General features: G+C 46.3%; 3 protein-coding genes across 4 annotated transcripts; 1 reads left to right on the top strand and 2 right to left on the bottom strand.

Annotated features, from left to right (window-relative positions):
• The first annotated feature begins 1,057 nt into the window (after positions 1–1,057).
• LOC146295341 (gamma-enolase) lies at positions 1,058–8,942 on the top strand. The gene is made up of 12 exons (XM_084695426.1): positions 1,058–1,128; positions 3,134–3,219; positions 4,000–4,095; positions 4,238–4,296; positions 5,040–5,109; positions 5,351–5,484; positions 5,767–5,989; positions 6,185–6,382; positions 6,524–6,725; positions 7,153–7,261; positions 7,535–7,593; positions 8,260–8,942. Exons 2-12 carry the CDS (start codon positions 3,135–3,137, stop codon positions 8,327–8,329), a joined length of 1,305 nt encoding a protein of 434 aa, XP_084551552.1. The 5' UTR covers positions 1,058–1,128; position 3,134; the 3' UTR covers positions 8,330–8,942.
• A 640-nt stretch (positions 8,943–9,582) lies between these two features.
• tpi1a (triosephosphate isomerase 1a) lies at positions 9,583–11,952 on the bottom strand. The gene is made up of 6 exons (XM_084695431.1): positions 11,718–11,952; positions 11,280–11,403; positions 10,925–11,142; positions 10,477–10,562; positions 10,292–10,379; positions 9,583–10,130 (listed from the first exon to the last, which is right to left on the bottom strand). Exons 1-6 carry the CDS (start codon positions 11,827–11,829, stop codon positions 10,012–10,014), a joined length of 747 nt encoding a protein of 248 aa, XP_084551557.1. The 5' UTR covers positions 11,830–11,952; the 3' UTR covers positions 9,583–10,011.
• Positions 11,953–15,247: 3,295 nt separating this feature from the next.
• Positions 15,248–18,792, bottom strand: gnb3b (guanine nucleotide binding protein (G protein), beta polypeptide 3b). 2 transcript variants are annotated; one of them, XM_084696179.1, is made up of 8 exons: positions 18,726–18,792; positions 18,110–18,255; positions 17,865–17,949; positions 17,532–17,688; positions 16,692–16,758; positions 16,225–16,426; positions 15,845–16,061; positions 15,248–15,354 (listed from the first exon to the last, which is right to left on the bottom strand). In XM_084696179.1, exons 1-8 carry the CDS (start codon positions 18,780–18,782, stop codon positions 15,248–15,250), a joined length of 1,038 nt encoding a protein of 345 aa, XP_084552305.1. In that variant the 5' UTR covers positions 18,783–18,792. The 2 variants fall into 2 exon arrangements, with proteins under 2 accessions (XP_084552305.1, XP_084552306.1); XM_084696180.1 differs by having other exon boundaries at positions 17,865–17,928.
• Positions 18,793–20,761: the final 1,969 nt, after the last annotated feature.

Below are 20,761 nucleotides of genomic sequence, written 5' to 3'. Positions count from 1 at the left end.
ACCCTCTCTTTCTCGCTATTTTCCCCACTCTCCCTCTTTGTTCCTCTCTTTACCCATTACATGCATACATGGCAAACTATAAAATGAATGTCAAGGACGTGGTGTTGTTCGTATTTCAGACATACTCCCATTAAAATACACTGTTTTAATCATAGATTATCTCTAAAAGTTTTTTTTTATCTAGGCATGCCTTGTTTAACCACACACACACACACACAAATACACTCACACTCTCACATAACCTATCCTGTCCATTTGTTTGTATGTCGATATGGGCCTTTAACACTTTGCCCCCAGCAAGCTTCAACATTTGATGTTGTTTCGTAGGAACCGAAAGTGCACAACGATTCATTAATAGAAACACAATAAAACAGACTGCAGTCATATTTATATTTGGTCTGGACACAGATTTGAAGTCGATGTTGGTGAACGTGGTGACGGAGATTCCACAGAGAAATGTAAGACTTCCAGTAAATGGATTCCAAGTGCATTATTTGTGTTTGGGCAACATGGATGTGTGTGTGTGCGTGGTAATGTGCTGTATCTATGTGGTTCTTCTTTGTACAGACTGCTTTCCTGCTGCTGTACTAGTGTTCTGTAGCATAATTATGTAACTGTACACGCAGGCTTGCCCTACACATGCATGACTCTACATCTATGGCACCACGAGAGAGAAACAGATAGAGCGAGATAGAGCGAGAGAGAGAAAGAGAGAGAGAAGGAAGAAGGGGAGAATGAGAAGGAGGAATGGAACAGACAGACTCTTTTTCTTCCTCTGTCTATTTTTACCCCTAATGTGCAGCTTAGATGCAGCACCCTATCGTTTTCTCCCCAACATTTCTCCTCCATCCATAGTTCCTCCTAATTAATCAGTCCCCAACCTCCTTTTTCTCCTCCCATCCCTCCTTTTCTCCCTTCCTCTCTCAACATCTTCCTGTGAGTCATGTCTCCATCCCCTCCCCCTTCTGTCACACGTTTTACCCCCTCCCTCTGTTTTCCTCCTCTCTGCTCTCCGTCTCTCTCTCCCTCGGCTTCCCCCCCTCCTCTCAGTTTATCTCCCTCCCGTCTCGCTCTCTCCACCGCCAGCATTTTCTCGCTTGCCCTGTAGTAGAAACACACAGACAGCAGGTAAGGATGAACATCCTCTCTCCTCTCATCTTCCTCTCTTTCGCTCATCCCACTCTTTTCTCATTCATACAAGTGAGTCGATTTTCTCTCATGTCTGGTTTGTCCAAAACCTCTTGTATTGATTTGGACAGGGAAGCTCAGGGGTTGGTGTGTGTGGGTGGGGGAGATGTTGCTGCTACAGATTGTGTGTGTGTGTGTGTGTGTTTGTGTGTGTAGGAAGGTGTAATGACAATGCTATGGCACATGTGTAATGTGTTACATTGGTGTGTCAGAGCTTTTAGGCTTCCTACTCAATGCATGTCCACTGATACACTGTAAATGTGCGTGTGTGTGTGTGTGTATGTGTGACAGTCTGGATATAGTGTATCAGTATACTATCCAGTATTGTGCAGAGTGTGAGTATTTGGATGCTGCCTCAGCTGTGTGTGTGTATATGTGTAAGAGTGCGCTTGTGGGGATATTACTTAACGCATGGCTATGTTCCTGTAATGTATGTACAGTATAGGCATCCAATGCAGACAGCAGAAAGAGCATGGATGTGTGAGGGGATAATTATAATGGTGATGGAGGATGTGCTTTTGAGCGAGAGAAAAGGAGAGAGAGATAAAGATGAAACAGAAAGAAAGAGAGTGAGGAGAGAAAAGGACTTGGGTGCATTAATTTGTAGCAGTATTTGTGAGCTGTGTGTTTGAGTAAGTGGGTGGACGGTGTTTGTGCTAGCAAGGAGTGTGTGAAAGTGTGTGTGTCACAAATGTGTTTTCATCTGTCTGTTTTCATGTGTATGTGCCTGTCTGTGCCTGTGACACTTCTTCTTGTGTGTGTGTGAGTGTGTGTGAGTGTGTGTGTGTGTGTGTGAGTGTGTGTGTGTGTGTGTGTGTGAGTGTGTGTGTGTGTGTGTGTCAACATGTGTGCAGTCTGTGCCAGTCCTGCTAAAATGTGCCCTCTTCCTTCTTCTCTCCAAGGGTGCCTGCTCTCCTTTCCACTCCAACAATCCAATTTTTCTCCTCTTCTCCCTCCGTCTTTCATCCTCCTCCTTTCCACAGCCAAAAGAGAAAATTTAATTATTTATCTATTTTTTTCTCCCCATCATGGCTCGCTCTGCAACCCCCACCCCTCGTCCTCCCTCGTTCCCTCTCTCTCCCTCCTCTCCTCTTACGCTTGCTCCTTATTTGTGCTGAGAGCTGCAGTCTACCAAAGGTGTGGCGGCAACACGGGTGTCCTCAAAGCACGTTCTGATGCTCGCTGCGCGTGTGAGCGTCTGTGTGGGGGAGATCCTATTAAACGCGTGGCTGCCTTTTATAAATGCTACCAGACATCAGAGCAAACAAGTCCTCTTTAGATACAGGGACCACAGAAGTAGCTACATCTGTCCCCATGTTGAGAGATATGTATCTGAGGATCTGCTGTAAATGACAAGCGTTTGAGGTGAAGAGAATGGAGGAGGGCACTGCAGATGTAAAACGGGGTTCTTCCTCCTGTCACTCAGGGATGAGACTGAAAGTGAGGCTTTATCAACTGGATTGGTATTAAATATGGGATAGGAAAACCTTGATTTAGGCTCAAGGGAATTGGGAGTTGGGTCTTGACCAGATGGACTGGGCTCTGACAGTTTGGACAATGTCGACCGATGGTGTTGATGGAGGCTGCGTGTCCCCACACCTCGTGACCCCAGCAACCGCTTGAAAAAGGTCATAGAACAGTGGCTGTAATGTGTTGTGATGAGGTCGGCCGGATGTGCTGGAAGGGTTAGCCTGAGCCCAGGTGGACAGACAGTCTAGAGAAAGACGTGATGGGTCTTCCTCAAAAGCGGACACCAGGCCGGACCGATCAGGTGTACGTGTGTCAACTGCAACCTGGACAAAGCGTTTTCTGACACGGACCTCAACTCTTTATGTACAAACATAAAAAGACGTTATCAAAAGACGTGCTGATTCTGATCTCTCTGTCTATCTCTCCCTCTTTCTCTGCCTTTCTATCTGTCGCTTTCCATCTCTCCCTCCCCCAGGATGTCGATTGTGAGCATTGTTGCCAGGGAGATCCTGGACTCTCGGGGAAACCCCACAGTGGAAGTGGACCTGCGAACAGAGAAAGGTGACCTGCAGCATGCCTGTCTAAATAGATTCCCCTCAACACACACACACGTGCACACACACACACACATGCACAAACACACAGACATGCGCACACACGCACTCTGAAACGTTCACAGATCAAAAACAACGGGTCTCTTTTAATCACACTTTTAACATATGTTTTGATCTCTCTGTAATGAAATTGAAGTGAATATAACACCACTTAAAGGTTGCATATGCAGTATACACAGACAACAATGACCTTCATGTGACCTTAGTAGGCCCACAGTTAAACCCCTCAAACAACAACATATTTTGTGTAAAACCCTTGATTCTTTGATCCCAGAGCTCTCAAAATCAAAAAAGAAAAAAGGTTTTAAAATAATCAATAACAATCAAGAGCCTGTCAGCTACATCGAGCTGTACCTATGTTTGTAAAGAATTATGTGATTTGCGGAATTATGCTCATTCAGTCACCCGGGTGGTTTTCCTTCCTTCTCTCTACTGCTTTTTTACATTCACGTCTGTCCTCCCTTATATATCTCTCAACATGTTTTTCTCTCTTTCTTTTCCCTCCCTCCCTCCCTCCCTCCCTCCCTCCCTCCCTCCCTCCCTCCCTCCCTCCCTCCCTCCCTCCCTCCCTCCCTCCCTCCCTCCCTCCCTCCCTCCCTCCCTCCCTCCCTCCCTCCCTCCCTCCCTCCCTCCCTCCCTCCCTCCCTCCCTCCCTCCTCTTCCACATGTCTCTTTCCTCTCCCCCTTCTCTTCCTTGCCCTGTCTCCCCCTCCCCTGTCTACCTCAGGGCTGTTCAGGGCTGCAGTTCCTAGTGGAGCCTCTACCGGCATATATGAGGCTCTGGAGCTGAGGGATGGAGACCAGAGTCGCTACAAGGGCAAAGGTATTTTGTGTGTGTGTGCATGTGTGTTGTTATTAACATAATTACAGTACTCATTAGATGCTCTCTTCATACTTCCCCCCCCCTACACCCATTTTCATCCTCTCATCGACGACCCCCTCCCATCCATCTCCCCATCCTCCAGGAGTCCTCAAGGCCGTCGGCCACATAAATGACACTCTGGGACCTGCCCTCATCGCTTCGGTAAGTTCAGTGTGTGTGTGTGTGTTGCCCTATGCATGTGAGACAGTGTTTTGGTTTGTGAGTGCATATTGATCTACAGATATCTATATCATCCGGATGGTTGAGCTGAAAGGTGAGACAATGGGAAGTCCCACCCCGATAACAGTAGATCAATGGATGTGTGGAGATGGACGGGGAGGAGGGATCACAATTTGGGGGTTGTTTTGAGTTAATTGGAAGAAGATGGTTCTGCCCCATAAGGTGTGGAGCTAAGAACAAAGGAAATATTTATAGTCCAAATGTTTGTGTGTGTGTGTGTGTGTGTGCTGCTGCACTGCAGAGGGAACTGGAAAGAAAGACACAGAGAGAGAGAGAGAGAGAGAGAGAGAGAGAGATAGAGAGAGAGAGAGAGAGAGAGAGAGAGAGAGAGAGAGAGAGAGAGAGAGAGAGAGAGAGAGAGAGAGAGAATAACATGAAAGAAGAACAGAAGAAAGATAGATTTATGGGGGCAGATGTGTGTGTGAGAATTAATCTTGGGATGCAGCCAGGCGGTAAAAAAATGCTCTAAGACACTACCACACAGAGGTTTACTGCTTGGTGTTTATATGATAGAAATCACAGACGCTTTTAATGTGCTTAATCATGATTTTGACTACTGCAAGCAATGGACATGGTGTAATTGCTTCAGTATTATTAAACTATATGTAACTGTTATATCTGATAGAGTGTGTGTTTGTGTGTGTTTGTGTGTGTTTGTGTCGCAGGGCATCAGTGTGGTGGAGCAGGAGCAGTTGGACAACACAATGATCGAAATGGACGGCACAGAGAACAAGTGTGAGTCACTCATACTCCTCACACACCCACACACACACACCCACACACACACACACACCCACACACACACACACACACACCTATACACACACACACACCCATACACACACACACACACACACACACACACCCACACACCCATACACACACACACACACACACACACACACACATACACACACACACACACACACACCCATACACACACACACAATGTTATACCCTGTCCTCTCCTTCACAGCCCAGTTCGGGGCCAATGCAATCCTGGGGGTATCTCTGGCCATCTGCAAGGCTGGTGCTGCAGAGAAAGCAGTCCCCCTGTACCGTCATATAGCTGACCTGGCCGGAAACACAGAGCTGGTGCTCCCAGTACCAGTAAGACTGACTCTTCTTCTGCTACTAGGAGAGAGACGCAGGTTTTGAAATGCTACAACAGGGTTATTCGTCAACGATTATTCATGTTCCCGCCCTTGTCTGCACCTCCCTCCCTTCACTCTCTCTTCTTTCTCTCTTCTTCGCTATGTCCATCTCCCATGTCTTCTTTCTCCGTCTCTTCCTCCTCCCTTCATCTTCCCCATAATTCTCTGCCACTCTCCCTCTTCTCCTCTTTACCTCCCTCCATCTCACCCTCCGTTTCCCTCCATCATTCCCTCCAAGGCCTTCAATGTCATTAACGGCGGCTCCCATGCCGGCAACAAGCTGGCCATGCAGGAGTTTATGGTCCTTCCTGTTGGGGCGGAGTCTTTCCGCGAGGCCCTGAGGGTGGGGTCAGAGCTGTACCACACGCTGAGGGGAGTCATCCAGGAGAAGTACGGCCAGGACGCCACCAACGTGGGTGACGAGGGGGGATTCGCCCCCAACATCCTGGAGAACAGTGAGGGTAAGAGAGGGAAGGGGCACGAGGGTCTAAGAGGGTCCAGAACCTACACCAGGAACCGTGATGTGGAGATCCAAAACCCCTGCTGGATCTGAGTCTTCTCATCTTCTTCTTGTAGAAATAACCCCCACCTCCTTGTCTCTCTCCACCCCCCCCTCCCCCCCCCCCCCCCCCCCCACACACACCTTTCCATCTCAGCTCTGGAACTGCTGAAGACGGCCATAGAGAAGGCGGGCTTCACAGACAAGGTGGTGATCGGAATGGACGTGGCGGCCTCCGAGTTCTACCGCGACGGAAAGTACGACCTGGACTTCAAGTCCGCCCCCGACTCCGACAGGCACATCACTGGAGAGGAGCTGTCGGACATCTACCAGAGCTTCGTCAACAACTACCCAGGTGAGTTGACTGGTCGACTACTCAGGTGAACAGATTGAGAATTCATTAACTGGTTGACACTGACTACTCAAGTGAGCTAACAATTCTTCCCCTCTCCCTGCTCTCCTCTCCCATCCTGTCCCCCTCCCCCCCCCACTCCAGTGGTCTCCATTGAGGACCCGTTTGACCAGGACGATTGGGAGGCATGGTCCCGTCTCACGGCATCTGTGGGCATCCAGGTCGTCGGGGACGACCTGACAGTGACCAATCCAAGGCGAATTGAGAAGGCTGCGGAGGAAAGAGCGTGCAACTGCCTCCTCCTCAAGGTCAACCAGATAGGCTCAGTCACCGAGTCCATACAGGCGTGAGTTTAACCTTTGACCTTCAACAGGACCCACTGCACAACTGCTTGAGTATACATAGCTGGTTGGCAGCTGTCACTGTGCATACTGAGTCATACATTTGTGACATTATTCCATTTATCCATCACTCCTACTAATGGTGCCATCAATCAGACATACAAACCCCAGTCACAGGGCACCACTCAAGTGACCGCAGGTACTTAATCCAGCCATCAATCTACCGGGGCAGTAAATCATTGTAACTGTCAACTCTGTGTAGCAGTGCCTCATGCTGCTGAATACACTTTACTATCCCCCCCCCCCCCTTTGGTCCCCTCTCCCCAATGGTCCATCAACTTCTATCTCTCTCTTCTATCTATCTCCCCTTGTCCATCCTCTTTCCTTTCCTCCCTGGCTTCCTCCCTGGCTTCCTCCCCTTCCCTCCCCTAGGTGTAAACTGGCCCAAGCTAATGGCTGGGGGGTTATGGTCAGCCATCGTTCAGGAGAGACCGAGGACACCTTCATTGCTGACTTGGTGGTGGGCCTCTGCACTGGGCAGGTACAACACAACCATTAGCACAGAATGGACACACACACATACTTTTAAACAATTTGAAATATGATTTAAATCTACCTGCTTCATCTCTCTCTCTCTCTCTCTCTCTCTCTCTCTCTCTCTCTCTCTCTCTCTCTCTCTCTCTCTCTCTCTCTCTCTCTCTCTCTCTCTCTCTCTCTCTCTCTCTCTCTCTCTCTCTCTCTCTCTCTCTCTCTCTCTCTCTCTCTCTCTCTCTCTCTCTCTCTCTCTCTCTCTCTCTCTCTCTCTCTCTCTCAGATTAAGACTGGTGCCCCCTGTAGATCTGAGAGACTGGCCAAGTACAACCAACTCATGAGGTCAGTGTTCTTCCTTCTGTCTCTCCCCCTCCATTTTATCATTCCCCATCTTGTTCCCTCATTGTCTGTCATCACTTTCACTCCTAATCAAATATTTATGGTCCCTTGGATGAAGTTAGTGCTTACATGTCAAATTGGGATTTCTCTTTATATCTTGGACTACTGAGAAATGTAAATGAATGATGTTACAATGTAAAAATCAGAGAATAGAATAGGCTCACTCATTCTGCACCAAGGACACACACACACACACAGATACTGTCGTGTCACACATAGTAAACCACACGCCAATGTCACCCCATGTGTGCAAGCCAGTCACATCGCGGTGAGCACTTGGGATCAGCTCAGCAGATAATCCCATTGGCCTCTTAGGGGACAAGGGACGGTGCGGGTGGGGGGGGTGGGAGGGCAGCTAACCCAATCACAGCAGCTTTAGCCATGAATAGCCAATAAAGACACTTGACTACTGTGATAATGTCATGACTATGTTCCCATCATTGTACCAGTTTATGTATGCCTCACAGATAGCATGGGTCTTCTCTGTCATTCTAACCTCTGACAATCTGTTTCATACTTGCTCTCTCTCTCTCTCTCTCTTTCTCTCTCTCTCTCTCTCTCTCTATCTCTCTCTCTGTCTCTCTCTCTCTCTCTCTTTGTTGTCTCCAGAATTGAGGAGGAGTTGGGCGATCAGGCTCGCTTCGCCGGTCACAACTTCAGAAATCCCAGTGCCCTGTGAGACCCGTCCTCTGTTGGACCACTCCTGTGAGACCCAGCTGACCCAGCCACACACACACCACCGACACACACACACACACACACACACACACACAGACAGACAGGACCAACAGGACTACAGACACACACACAGGACCGATGGGACTACAGACAGAACTGACCAATCTTATGACAGGCAGACTAAACTGACATTCCGGCAGATTGACAGACTTGGATGGAGAGATTTGTGTCGATCAAATATATGAAGCTTGAAGCACAACTGGAACCGATGATTAGGATAAACAAGATAAATATTGATATATATATATTGACTTGGATGACAGAAAGAAAAACACAAAAACGCAGACACACATGACATTGTGTTGCACAGTCATGCACTCATTCACCCATGACGACATGAAAACTGCACTCTCCATCCCCCTCTCCTCTCTCTCTCTCTGTCTCACCACCCCTCTCTCCAGGAACAATCCTCTCCTCACTCTGCATCCCTCCTCTTGTTCCTGTTGTTGCTATTGGTTACTCCCTCACTCCTGCCCCCTTGTGTGGCTCTCTGATTGGCCTGGTACCCCCATGCTTGAAGCCCGTCCCGCCCACCTCCCATCCTTGAGTTCCTATATCTGTAGAATAGCTGTGTGAAAATACAGTTTCTGTATTAAATGTCTGTCACAGAAAAATAAAGATGTGAAATAAAGAGATGGATACTTCTATCATGCCAGGCCTGCCTCTGTTTTCTGTTCCTGTTACCCAGTTTCCACTAACATTATTATTGATTTGTATCACTTACACTTCTGTTAATGTGAAGGATAACACAGATTGTACAAGTCTATATCAAAAGTAAAGGGCACCCATGCGTTACGTACATGCTACACTAATTATGTTTAGGAAATTCATGAAAAAGTGTTACATTGGTGGCATAGCAAACCCAGGTATGCACCCACAATCCTCGTCTCTCCAATGCCCGCAGAAAAGGTTGCATAAGATCACAGAAATGCTGTATGGCTACCCACGGCTGGCCTTCGCTCAGCAGGCGAGAATTCGACCACTGACCCACTAATGCTTGACAGGTTTTTCAGCCTGACTCACTGCATGTTTTATGAAGGTGCTACCTTCAGCCACTAGGGGGTCTAATTGTTACAGCTTAACACCACAGTTGACACACACACACACACACAGGGTCTCTTACATGAACAGATTGCCTTCACAAGCACGCAGATGGCCAGAGCTATGTAAATTGGAAAAAGAGATTAAACAGCATTCAGTAGCACATAAAACTTTTTATTCAAGTCGTTTTCAGGTACAGTAGAAGGGTTTGGTTTCTTGTCATTGGCTGAGGAGTTACGGACCAGTAACTCAACCAATAGGTGTGAGGAAGTTAAGAAGGAGCCATTTCAGGAGGTAAATTACTATCACAGTTGTGCTCATGACACACACAGTGGTGAACACAAACACCCAGTGTGAACATAACCACAAGCAGTGCATTAGTTAATACAATATATGGTTCATTTATATGGTAGATTGTGTGGTAGGTGAAAAAGCCCAAGCCTAACACTAGTGCAGCACTTCATAGACACACATATGTGCACACACAAACCTCCACTGCAGCTTTCAAACACAAAAACACTTTGGGATAAGGACTGAGTCATGTGACGTTCTAGGAGCAGTCAGCTGGTCCCCAGGCTACGGCTAGGCACGAGCGTTGATGATATCAACAAACTCGGGCTTGAGAGAGGCCCCGCCCACCAGGAAGCCATCCACGTCAGCTTGGGAGGCGAGCTCTTTACAGTTGGCCCCGCTGACGGAGCCTGGGAGGGGGGTGAGGGAGTTAGAGGGTGAAACGAGGAAGAGGAATGAGAGGAGGAAAAGACAGAGAGAGGGGGATTGGAGAGAAATACATCGTACGTATCCGTGTCAAATCTGCGTGTTTGAGTGTGCGTGACATGTGGAGCCCAGGTTCCTCACTGACCTCCGTAAATGATGCGTACAGACTCCGCCACGTCCTCAGAGACGTTGGCCCTCAGCCACGCCCTCAGCTGCTCATGCACCTCCTGGGCCTAGCATAGAGGACAGAGGTCAGGGTTACACACATGCGCGCACACACACACACAACCTCACATACACACACACACACACACACAGATGGATGCTGACCTGCTCTGGTGATGCGGTCTTGCCTGTGCCAATGGCCCAAACAGGCTCGTAGGCCAGAACCACCTTCCCCCAGTCCTTCACGTTGTCTGAAACAAACACCACCACCAGGTTGGACAAAAGATCATTGCATGACAACAGTCAACACTAAAAGGCAGAAGACTCTTTAGAGTCACAAGATGGTTGCTATTCTGTGGGTCATCTCTCCCAGGTGAAGCTTCTAATGGTCTAAACATGGCCCGATTAAATGGGTGAACCATTAGACAAGGCATTGACCAGTGGTGAACTTGTGGTAAAAGGGTAAGGACTATCAGTCAAGCTATGTAACAGTGGTCAAGGCCCAGTGGTCAGTGGTCATTTAAAATTTTACTCCAGGGTTCAAGTTTTGGTCTTCCCCTGTGATCACTCAGGTTGCATTCACTAATGACCACATTATGACCGCAGTGTTCACCTGCGATGACCTGAGTCTGGGCGTACACCACCTCTTCTGTCGTCCCCGCCTCCCTCTCCTCCAGCTTCTCTCCGATGCAGGCGATGACCCCAAGATCGTTCTCTAGGGCATGAGCCACCTTCTGACCAATGAGCTCATCAGACTCTCCAAAAACATGGCGCCTCTCGGAGTGGCCCAAGATGACCCATTCTGCCCCACAGTCTTTTATCATGGCTGGGCTGGGAAAGAAAGGAGGTGGGAGAGAGAGACACAAGATGAGATGGAGAGAAGGACGTAGCGAGGGGGACAAAGAGTGCTTGTTCTTTTACAGGTGATGCAGGGCAGTGTGTTTAGACAGTGCAGTGGGTATAACCACCTGATCTCTCCAGTGAAGGCTCCCTTGGACACCTTGTAGCAGTTCTGGGCTGCCACTCCAATCCTGGCATCCAAGTTGGAGCGGACATAGTCCAGGTAGATGGTGGGGGCTCCACACACCACCTCTGGGGGAGGGAGGGAGATAGAGATAAAGATAGAAAGAGAGAGAGACAGAGAGAGAGAGAGAGAGAGAGAGAGAGAGAGAGAGAGGTGGAGTTGTCAGGTGACTTCAATGTCCATGTCACTGACGCAGGGCTAATTTCTACTTAAACCATTTCAGTATTTAGTATTTATACTTGTTCATTATACTCGGTTTAAATTATGCATAGGCAGATTATTGGTGAGAAGAAGACCAGCGTGTTAGCGCATTGAGCTAAATTTGGAGTACCGTTAAAGAGATTTGGAGAGTCAATAATAGCATCATGCTGCACTAGTTTACCGGTTTCGTCGTGGAGGCTAGCAGTATTCAGGGTTGTTATTAAGTCACCAAGACTCTTTTTGTCGCCGTTCATCTTCCAGTTTCCACCGACAAAAAACGTTCTTGACGACATGACTGAATAATGATGGATACCAGTGCTAATGACTAACAGACGCCACAGACCTGGAAAGAGATGGGTCGTCGCAACTGTGCGTGCGTATCATAGAGTGGTGCGTATACTTGTCCTGTCTGTTACCGCCCCCTTCAGCTATAGCTTCTGCGTATTGGCTCACAACCTCGTTTGTTCTCTCAGGTTTGCTTTCCAAAGGCGGGGTTAAGAGTCTCCCGGCCAATTGACTGATGTGCGTTCCTTTTTCCCTCCCTTTCAGCCAATCGTTTGACTCATGCATGTTCATTTCCTGTGCCGTAAAAAAAAAACTTTATAATTGGACGACACATGACATTGTCTCAACCCGTCTAGTCATGAAGAGGTGAACTAATGTCAGACTTGAATAGACTTGATAAGTCTGTATAGCCTACATCATCTTTCTATTCTACAGTGAAAAACGGTACTATGGTCAATCATGCTAAAATGTTGCTCCCACTGAAAGACAGGCGATGAGAGCTTCCATCACGTTATGGAACGTTTATCTATTGAATTAGGTAGATTTCATCCCTCTTAAACAGGCTTTCGCCACTATTATGAGGAATGAAAAAGCAAGACCCCAACTTTTGGGAGGCCTCTTTTATTGAGCTATTCTGTAGGGAGGGAGGAGGCGAGGGCGGTGGATGAAGGTCTTAACATCCCCCTATGCATGCTGGGATTTTCTCCAGAACATCATGCGGCCAAAGCAGCCACCCTTCCTTTTCTTTTTGCTGGTTGTTTTCTGAAAAACACAAAGTATCAACACATCTACCCCAGTACACAAGGGAACATGCAGGGTTTACATTCCAATATGCTGTACACAACATATTAGAAGGCTTGTTTTCTATCTATGCACACAAAAAATTAGCTTAGGCCCTTGACACGACTGGACTTCCTCGGTTTGGGTCTCCTGCTCCACCTTGTTTCAGCTTGATGTCTCAGTTGCTGCTGAAGGAGTTCAATATGTTCTTGGCACTCCTTCAGCTCTTCTGCTTTTGCTTTCTGCAGAGCCTCCAGGACTGCTGCTGTTTGGTCAGCCTGGTTCTGCAGTGCTTCTACAATAATTCGGAAGCTCCTTAGTCTGCCTGTTTCTGCAGTGCTTCTATAATAGTTCTGAAGCTCCTTAGTCAGCCTGTTTCTGCAGTGCTTCTATAATAGTTCGGAAGCTCCTTAGTCAGCCTGTTTCTGCAGAGCTTTTAGTTCTGCTGCTCCTTGCTCGGCCTGTTTCTGCAGGGCTTTTAGTTCTGCTGCTCCTTGCTCGGCCTGTTTCTGCAGAGCTTTTAGTTCTGCTGCTCCTTGCTCGGCCTGTTTCTGCAGAGCTTTTAGTTCTGCTGCTCCTTGCTCGGCCTGTTTCTGCAGAGACCGCAGCTCCTCAGCTGTGTCTGCAGCCTGTTTCCCTATAGACTCAATCTCTGCACATTTACCGATGAGCTCCTGTCTGATTTTGGAAGATTCATCCTGAGCGTCGTCCAGGGCCTTTTCAGGACCACTTTCTCACCAAAGGCCCCGTCTGTTCTATTCTGAGTCTTGAAGCCGCATTTGCATCATCGACTGATTCATTGTACTAGACCAAGAGCATCCTGGTGTGTTGTTTTCATTGTGTATTCTTGTGATTGCATCAGTACTTACATTAAACTACAAATAACTACATCGGTCTGGTATTTAACCTTGTATTATTCTGCACTATTTATCCAACACCATATTTGTAACCAGGCCTCACACCAATATGGATGAGGGGCTAGGTTGGCAGATTGAGGCCTACTTTTACCTGGTAAGTGCTGAAATACTTTCAAAGTACTGACTTTCACTCACAGAACAGTGCAGTTCGGAGGAAGTTATGGGTAAAAAGTACCCAACTTCTTTAGTTGTAATAACTTCCTCAGAAGTGCACTGTTCTGTGAGTGAAAGTCAATACTTTGAAACAGAAGTATTCACAGAGACCATTGCCTTTTTTTCCGCCTCAGGACTTTCGGAAGCTTTGCCGCAATTTATTTCTCAGTCTATGCTGTGCATGCCCTTGTGTGAGAATGTGTTTGACAGTATCACTGACATCTTGTTTTGTGTTCAGTTGTACAGAGGGTGGTATTTGCAAAGCAAAATGTGTGTTGATAAAGCATTTTGATGGTGTTTTCACAGAGTGTGTTGGCTGTTAGTAGGGGACCCTCTGCCAGGTGTTGTGTCATTGAGCCAAGAGTCAGGTGGGTGTCATGACAACCACCACACTCACTCCAGGTCTCTTGCTGACCTCAGCAGATGTGTCCCTTCCTCAGTGTGACACAACCCCAGATGACTCAAACACACACACACACGCATACACAAGCACACACACACAAAGACACACTTTCGCACACACACATGCCAACAAGGTGTTAATGCAGAATTCTAGATTTATTAGAAAGGGTTTCAACACGCATTGCATTTTTACATTGGTCACTGCAGATGTGTCAAAGTAGGCCTACTACTAAATGCAGCCCAGAGGGAAGATATTGGTTTACTTCAACAGCATTTTTCCCTGATACAACTCAGCATTGCTGAACCATAGAAGTAGTGGTTGGGTGGACAGCCTGTCTCATGAGTGACAGACTATATGATTGGACCATGTTTCTGAAGCACATAGTATTTATATGGTGAAAGTTATGGTGGCCATTTTGGATCAAGTCAAAGCAGCTCTGCTGTTTAGCTGAGAATCATCAAAATGGCAGATGTTACATTCCAGTGGTACACATCATCTGGGTATGTGTGACCAAACGGCACTGTACATAAACTCTGCATTCTAACACGTTACCTATAAAATACAAATAAATGTACATACCATCTTTTTATTAATCTAATAAGTGCGGAATTTAAATGTCAAAGATCTCATGAAGACAATAAAAATATATCTGTAATTCTGTCGTTCTAAATCTCAATTCATGTTCATTATTAGTCTGTATTCATTTCACAAATTTTTGTATTGTCAAAAATCTATACCTGCAATTGTCATTCTCACTTTAGATACAATAAGAGGTTGTTTTTATTCAATAAACATTAATCAATAAAATAATGTCTCAAATATGCTATGTTTTGGTGACTTGCCATTGTCTTGATATCAATATTCTCAACAATAACCTGAAAACTCGTTTGTACATGAATGGGGATGCAATGATTTCTGACTCAGATTCCATTTATACAGTAAGTTCTATCACGTCCCATCCGTCTCTGGTCACACTTGCATTCAATGATGAGGATGAGGGAGAGAGAGAGGAAGATCTAGTACCACAACGTCCTCGGGAAGTGACCCAAAACCAATATCTGCATCATCCTTAGATCTCTTCCGTTGATGTTTCCTCCTGCCCCCTCCTCTCCTCTGCTTTCCTCCCCTGTCTCCCCCTCCCCCTCTCCCGGCGTGGCCGCTGGAGGATCCAGCTCAGTTCCAGATCTTCAGGAAGCTGTCCCAGGAGCCTGTGCAGACGCCCATGCCGTCAGGAGGTACCCCAGTGCAGCTTACTCTGTTGTCGTGGCCAGACAGTACACCTAAGACAGGGATCAAGAGAAGAAGAGGATGGAAGGGAAGGCAAGACAGGAAGAGGAGAGAAGGGACAGACAGAAGATGAAAGGAGGAAAGACAAGAGTTGAAAAGGTAAAAGGACAGAAAGACAGAAACGGGTTAGACCCTTATCTAAGTGAGACATCGCGTTTTTACATTTACATAAATGTTTGCATATTTAGTTATTATTATTATATTTAGTGCATTTCAGATCAAGGATTAGAAGTGTTTTGCAGAGTCAAGGAGCTTTCTGTATTTACCGGGCACAGTGCAAGGGATGGTGGAGCAATAATAACATAGCAACTACAGTGCAACTTTGACATCTCAGTTAAGACTACAGTATTACATAGGACAGTGCAGCAAAAATTACATTTCCCCTCTGTTTCTTTCATCCAACAATTATTGAACCATCCCACACCTATTCTTCCGTCCTTCTCTTTTTCTTTAATTGTCTGTCTCATTCTCTCTCCTACTCACCAACTTTCTCGCCCTTCAGCGAGTCCCAGATGTTGCAGTTGAAGTCATCATAGCCGGCAAAGATGAGACGTCCCGACAGAGAGAGGGCCAATGACGTAACACCAGCATTCAGGCTGGTGTCCTGGTAACCAATCACCTCCTGGTCTGAGCGGAGGTCGAACATCTTGCAGGTGCAGTCGTCTGAGCCAGTCACCACGGCATTGCCACTAGGGAAGAACTGGAGGGAAAAGAGAAGAACAGAATAGGTGAAACGGATGTTTACCAGTACACAGTGGAGGACAGGAACACAGTACATCCTATTGACTTTGTCAATTCAACACCTCTGATGTGTGCAAGTGAGTGGAAAATGTAGTTACCATGTAGTCTAATAGGGCTCTCACCTGGATGGCGTTGATGTCACTGGTGTGCCCGATGAACGTCTGCTTGCAACCGCCATCCCTGACGTCCCACAACTTGGCCTGGGAGTCGCAAGCTCCGGAAATGAAGGTGTTCATGTCTGGAGACAAGGCCAGGGACATGCAGTCTCCCACATGGTTCATGTAGATCACCTTCTGCTTGCCAGTCTCCAGATCCCACAGACAGCTGGAAGAGAGGAGGGAGTTTGAGGAGAGAGGGGAGAAAGAGTAGAGGAGAGGGAGGTGGACAGAAGTGGTGGTTGCTAGAAGGGTCGCTTTGAAACGCCGGCTTTGGAATTATTTTCTTTTTACACAACATTGTACATGTTGTAGGTAGCATCACGGTTGTTTTCATTCTGAGTAAATACAGTTGCTGTACTAACTACTGTAGCCAACAACCTTGACCCTAACTCTAACCAGCTGTCATGTCCAATCAAAGCAGAGTGTCTCACCAGGTGGTGTCTCCAGAGGCAGTCAAGATCTCAGTGTCACTCAGGAAACGGCAGCAGGCTAGGTATCCTGGAAAATTTTAAATAAGAAACAATGAAGCAAAACAAAACAGTACTTTAAGTAATCTGTCCTCCATTTATACAGGCTTTCATGATCTTCAATGATTACCCCGTTATTGACAACCGTATTTTTTTAATAAGATCACATTTTCCACTACAACAAAGTAACAATTCCACAATATTACATCTATTAGGGATAACGCAATGTACAGTACTGTAGCAACTGGACTAACCTTTACGGTCCTGGGCTAGCCTGTGTTGCCTGTGTATTCTGTATATTGTAGCCTACTGGAAAGCCCTGTGCTGTGCTAGCCTGTGCTACCTGTGTATGCTGTATATTGTACCTAGGAATGATTTGCTGGACCTGATGTTAGTCCAGGATCACAATGAATCTTACTTAGAGACTTGTTACTCTTGTTGGTTAGCTGCAACTGATTTATAACTCTTGCTTGCTTGTCTACGGGTACACTCCTGCACCTTTTTGAGGTTCATGTTGTTTAATTATAACTTCTTCCCTTTGGCACTTATTTTGGGTTTTTCACAATGTATGCTTCATGTTTGGCACCCCGCAATGTTTGTGGATATATCGGTGTTATGATCAGTGACCTATGCACTTTTGTAAAGCTCTCTCTTGGAAGTCGCTTTGGATAAAAGCGTCTGCTAAATGAATACATGTACATGTAAATGTACTGGAAAGCCCTGTGTTGTGCTAGCCTGTGTTACCTGTGCATGCTGTATATTGTGGCCTACTGGAAAGCCCTGTGCTGTGCTAGCCTGTGTTACCTGTGTGTGCGTCCAGCTCTCTGAGGGTCTTTGGGCTGGCAGCCTTGATGTTGTACACAGTGCACATGTTGTCTAGTCCTCCACTGGCCACTAGGTTGCCAGAAGGGGCAAATGCGCAGGTCATCACCCAGGAGGACTTGAGGGGTATTGCGTTCACCTGGTAACGCAAAGGAACAACTTTGTTAGCCATTTTCACTTAATTTATGTAAGTCTGTAAATCTACGTTTATTTTTATTCAAGGTTGTTTAAAAATGGTTACATGTACCGTATAATCAACCAACCAACCAAAAACAAATTAATCAACCAAGGGGATACAATCTAAACTTTTCCTACCTTCATTCCATTGTACGCATCCCAGATAAGCAATTTGCCATCCTGTGACGCACTAACCATTTGCCTAGAGGAAAAAGACAGACAGCTCATTGAGTGTGTATTAAAGTTTAGGTGTTTCATGTGAATGTAATTACAGTCCATTGCGAGACCATGGACTCAATGAAGTTCCACCAATGATATAGAGGCGTGATTCACTTCCCTCATCACACCCTTTAACAAAACAACTCTTTAGTGTGCCAACTCACCTGGAGTCAGTGAGCCAGTGCATGGCATAGATCTTGGCCAAGTGGCCTTTCAATGTCTTTCTGGTCTTCAGTTGGACCCGGGGAGCAGCGGCCACGGAAGAGGCTGCAGAGGCCATGTCAGTGTCTGCCGCAGCCTTGCGGGCCGCCTAGTGGTGTGAACGGGAAACACAGGTGGGGTATAATTTCAGGCTCATTTTGTGAGAGTGATGGTTCAGAACATTTTTGGAATGTTCTTAGTGAACATAACTTAATCTTACAAGGTGTTAAGGCCTCTGATGAGTGAGATCATGTTAAAATATAGGATCAGTGCAATAACATGGGTATCTATAACAGAGGCATAGCCACAGGTAGGCCTGGGTCAATTTGTTTCTAAGACCTACCCAAAAATGAAAATATCTCAGACAAATTATGCACCGGGTGCACATCGCAAGTAAATAAGTATAAAAACTGAAAAGATACCTATACATATTTTTCTAGGCCTACCCAAAAAGATTATTCTGGCTGCACCCCTGAGCTATAACTTGCACTCAAGATGGAAAAATACTCATTGGAATTCACTGTGACAGGAAGAAGGAAGTGGAAAAGGTGTCCAGGACCAGGACCAGGAAGTTCTCACCTCAATCTGTGTCTTCAGGCCATCGGCCTCCTTTTTCATCTGCTCCATTTCCCCCATGGCAACGGTTGAGAGGGGAGGTTACCGACGTATATAAACACTAGCAAACAAAAAGAGCAAAATTCAGAGAAGAGAAAGAGGGCGAGAAAGCTAATTAAGTTGTGTCATTGAGTGCTTTTGATTCAGTCTTCTTGCATCTTGTAAGAAAACTAATTATAACAATTATATACAGTATCGTACAGTAAAGTCAGACTTTCAAACAAAGCCCATGCCCAAGACTAGGATGAGCCCAGGATCAGCTATCTGTGGGTCCACTGCTCTGGTGACCTTGATGTCTAAACTAGGCCATCAGCAGCACCTCCTCCCTTGGTCCGGCCAGCCGGGGCCTGCGGTAACACACAGGTATAATCCCCACAGCCACCTGACCCACTAGTCTTATACAGGCATAATAAGCTGCATCCTGCTCAAGCTACAGGCTCAAGGACTTTTACATCTACATAGACTGCTCTTGGAAACAGGAGACCAAATCCAATCCCATAATGGGTTTGATTGTAAAATTTGAATTGGTTTCCATAAGGACAACTGTACACGTAATGTTTGAAGTAGTCTTCTGTGTGCGTGAAGGTTCCTACTACCCCAAACTAAGAACATTATGATGACTGATTGAAGACTAATTACCAGTGTAGCATGACTTTGTAGACAGCGTAGCAACACAGACATGTCACTCAATACAAGTCAACTCATCAACTTGTACAAGGAATGAATGAAACCCCTTCCCACAAGCTAAGGAAGACAAGTAGTTTGGAACAGAGGGATGAGTGTGCCTTTTGCTCTGCTGGTGGTGCTTGGTCTGTGCTACAGGACAAGAGGAAAGGTGAGCTGTGTGGAATAGAGGGCGAGGGCAGGTCTAAGTCCCTGCAGGCCATCTTAAAGGAAGCTTTGCCAGTCCAATCTCCCGTCATCCGATTACTGACTACTCTTTACTCTCAGGATCAGAAAGGACATAAAGGGAGGGGCAACAACGCAGGAGTAAGACTATAATGTAAGAATGTACGTTAATAATTTGCTGTCATTGTCAAGACATAACTGTACAAACCAAATACATGTATTTTGAATGTTGATCATGGAGGTTCTCTTTAAGAGCCGAGCTGTGTTAGGTCCATATTTCTAATGTGACACATTAGAAACGTATTTTTCAGTAAAACTTTTTTTAAATGGATAACATCAACATTTCTGGCTTATCTTTACAATCACAAAGAATGCCACAAGAGCATGGATGAAGGACAAATTATTGGGCTGATTTGAGTTGCAGATAGCAGATAGTCGACTTGGACAGTCATTCTAACCCAGCATTATTTTGGTTAGTTAGGGTATGGCTTATAGCTTAGTCTGATTGCAAATGCAAAGAGGACCCTAGTGTGTGTCAGTACAAAACAAACCTGTCCATAAAAAGCTGCCTCAATAAACATTGAACATCAGTTGGGATGAACATTTCAATTTAGTAGCCATCTTGTTCTGCTGGAATTCCATTAATTCACCCCTCTTCTTTCATGCCCTCCCTAAACAAGCTTTGCAGCATGCACCATGGTCAGATGCATGTCAGATCCATGTAATTGTATCTGATAGCCTGCTGAACTCAACATAAGATGCAGAGTAAGGCCCTGCACTAATTTCCTTACCCCTGTCACCGTTATAATGGGATTCCTTGCATACCACAGTAATACAGAAAACTTTGTATGTGTTTGTCCCACAGCCGTTTAGAGCATATTTTTGTAGCCTACACATTGGTGGCAGACTGGTGACAGTTTTCCGGTGAAAAGCTCTCTTTCTGTCTCTCTGCCTCTAGTGACTAACTACTACAATTTGTCCTCCTGGCAAAAGACTGGCTCTCCAGGGACTGATGATCTGTGATCTGAGGGTTGGCCATGTGTGTATCCATCTCCAGTGGTGTTTCTCCAAAGTTGTCCTGGGTGGTGTTCCTCAGTGATTTGTTAGTTCCATTGCAGTGGTATCCTAGAGGACAAAGGCTGGAAGGACCA

The sequence above is a fragment of the Hypomesus nipponensis genome, chromosome 4 (assembly GCF_054491055.1).
Source record: "Hypomesus nipponensis isolate SF chromosome 4, ASM5449105v1, whole genome shotgun sequence".
NCBI classification, from domain to species: domain Eukaryota; kingdom Metazoa; phylum Chordata; class Actinopteri; order Osmeriformes; family Osmeridae; genus Hypomesus; species Hypomesus nipponensis.
This window is presented reverse-complemented; position numbering and strand designations above follow the sequence as displayed.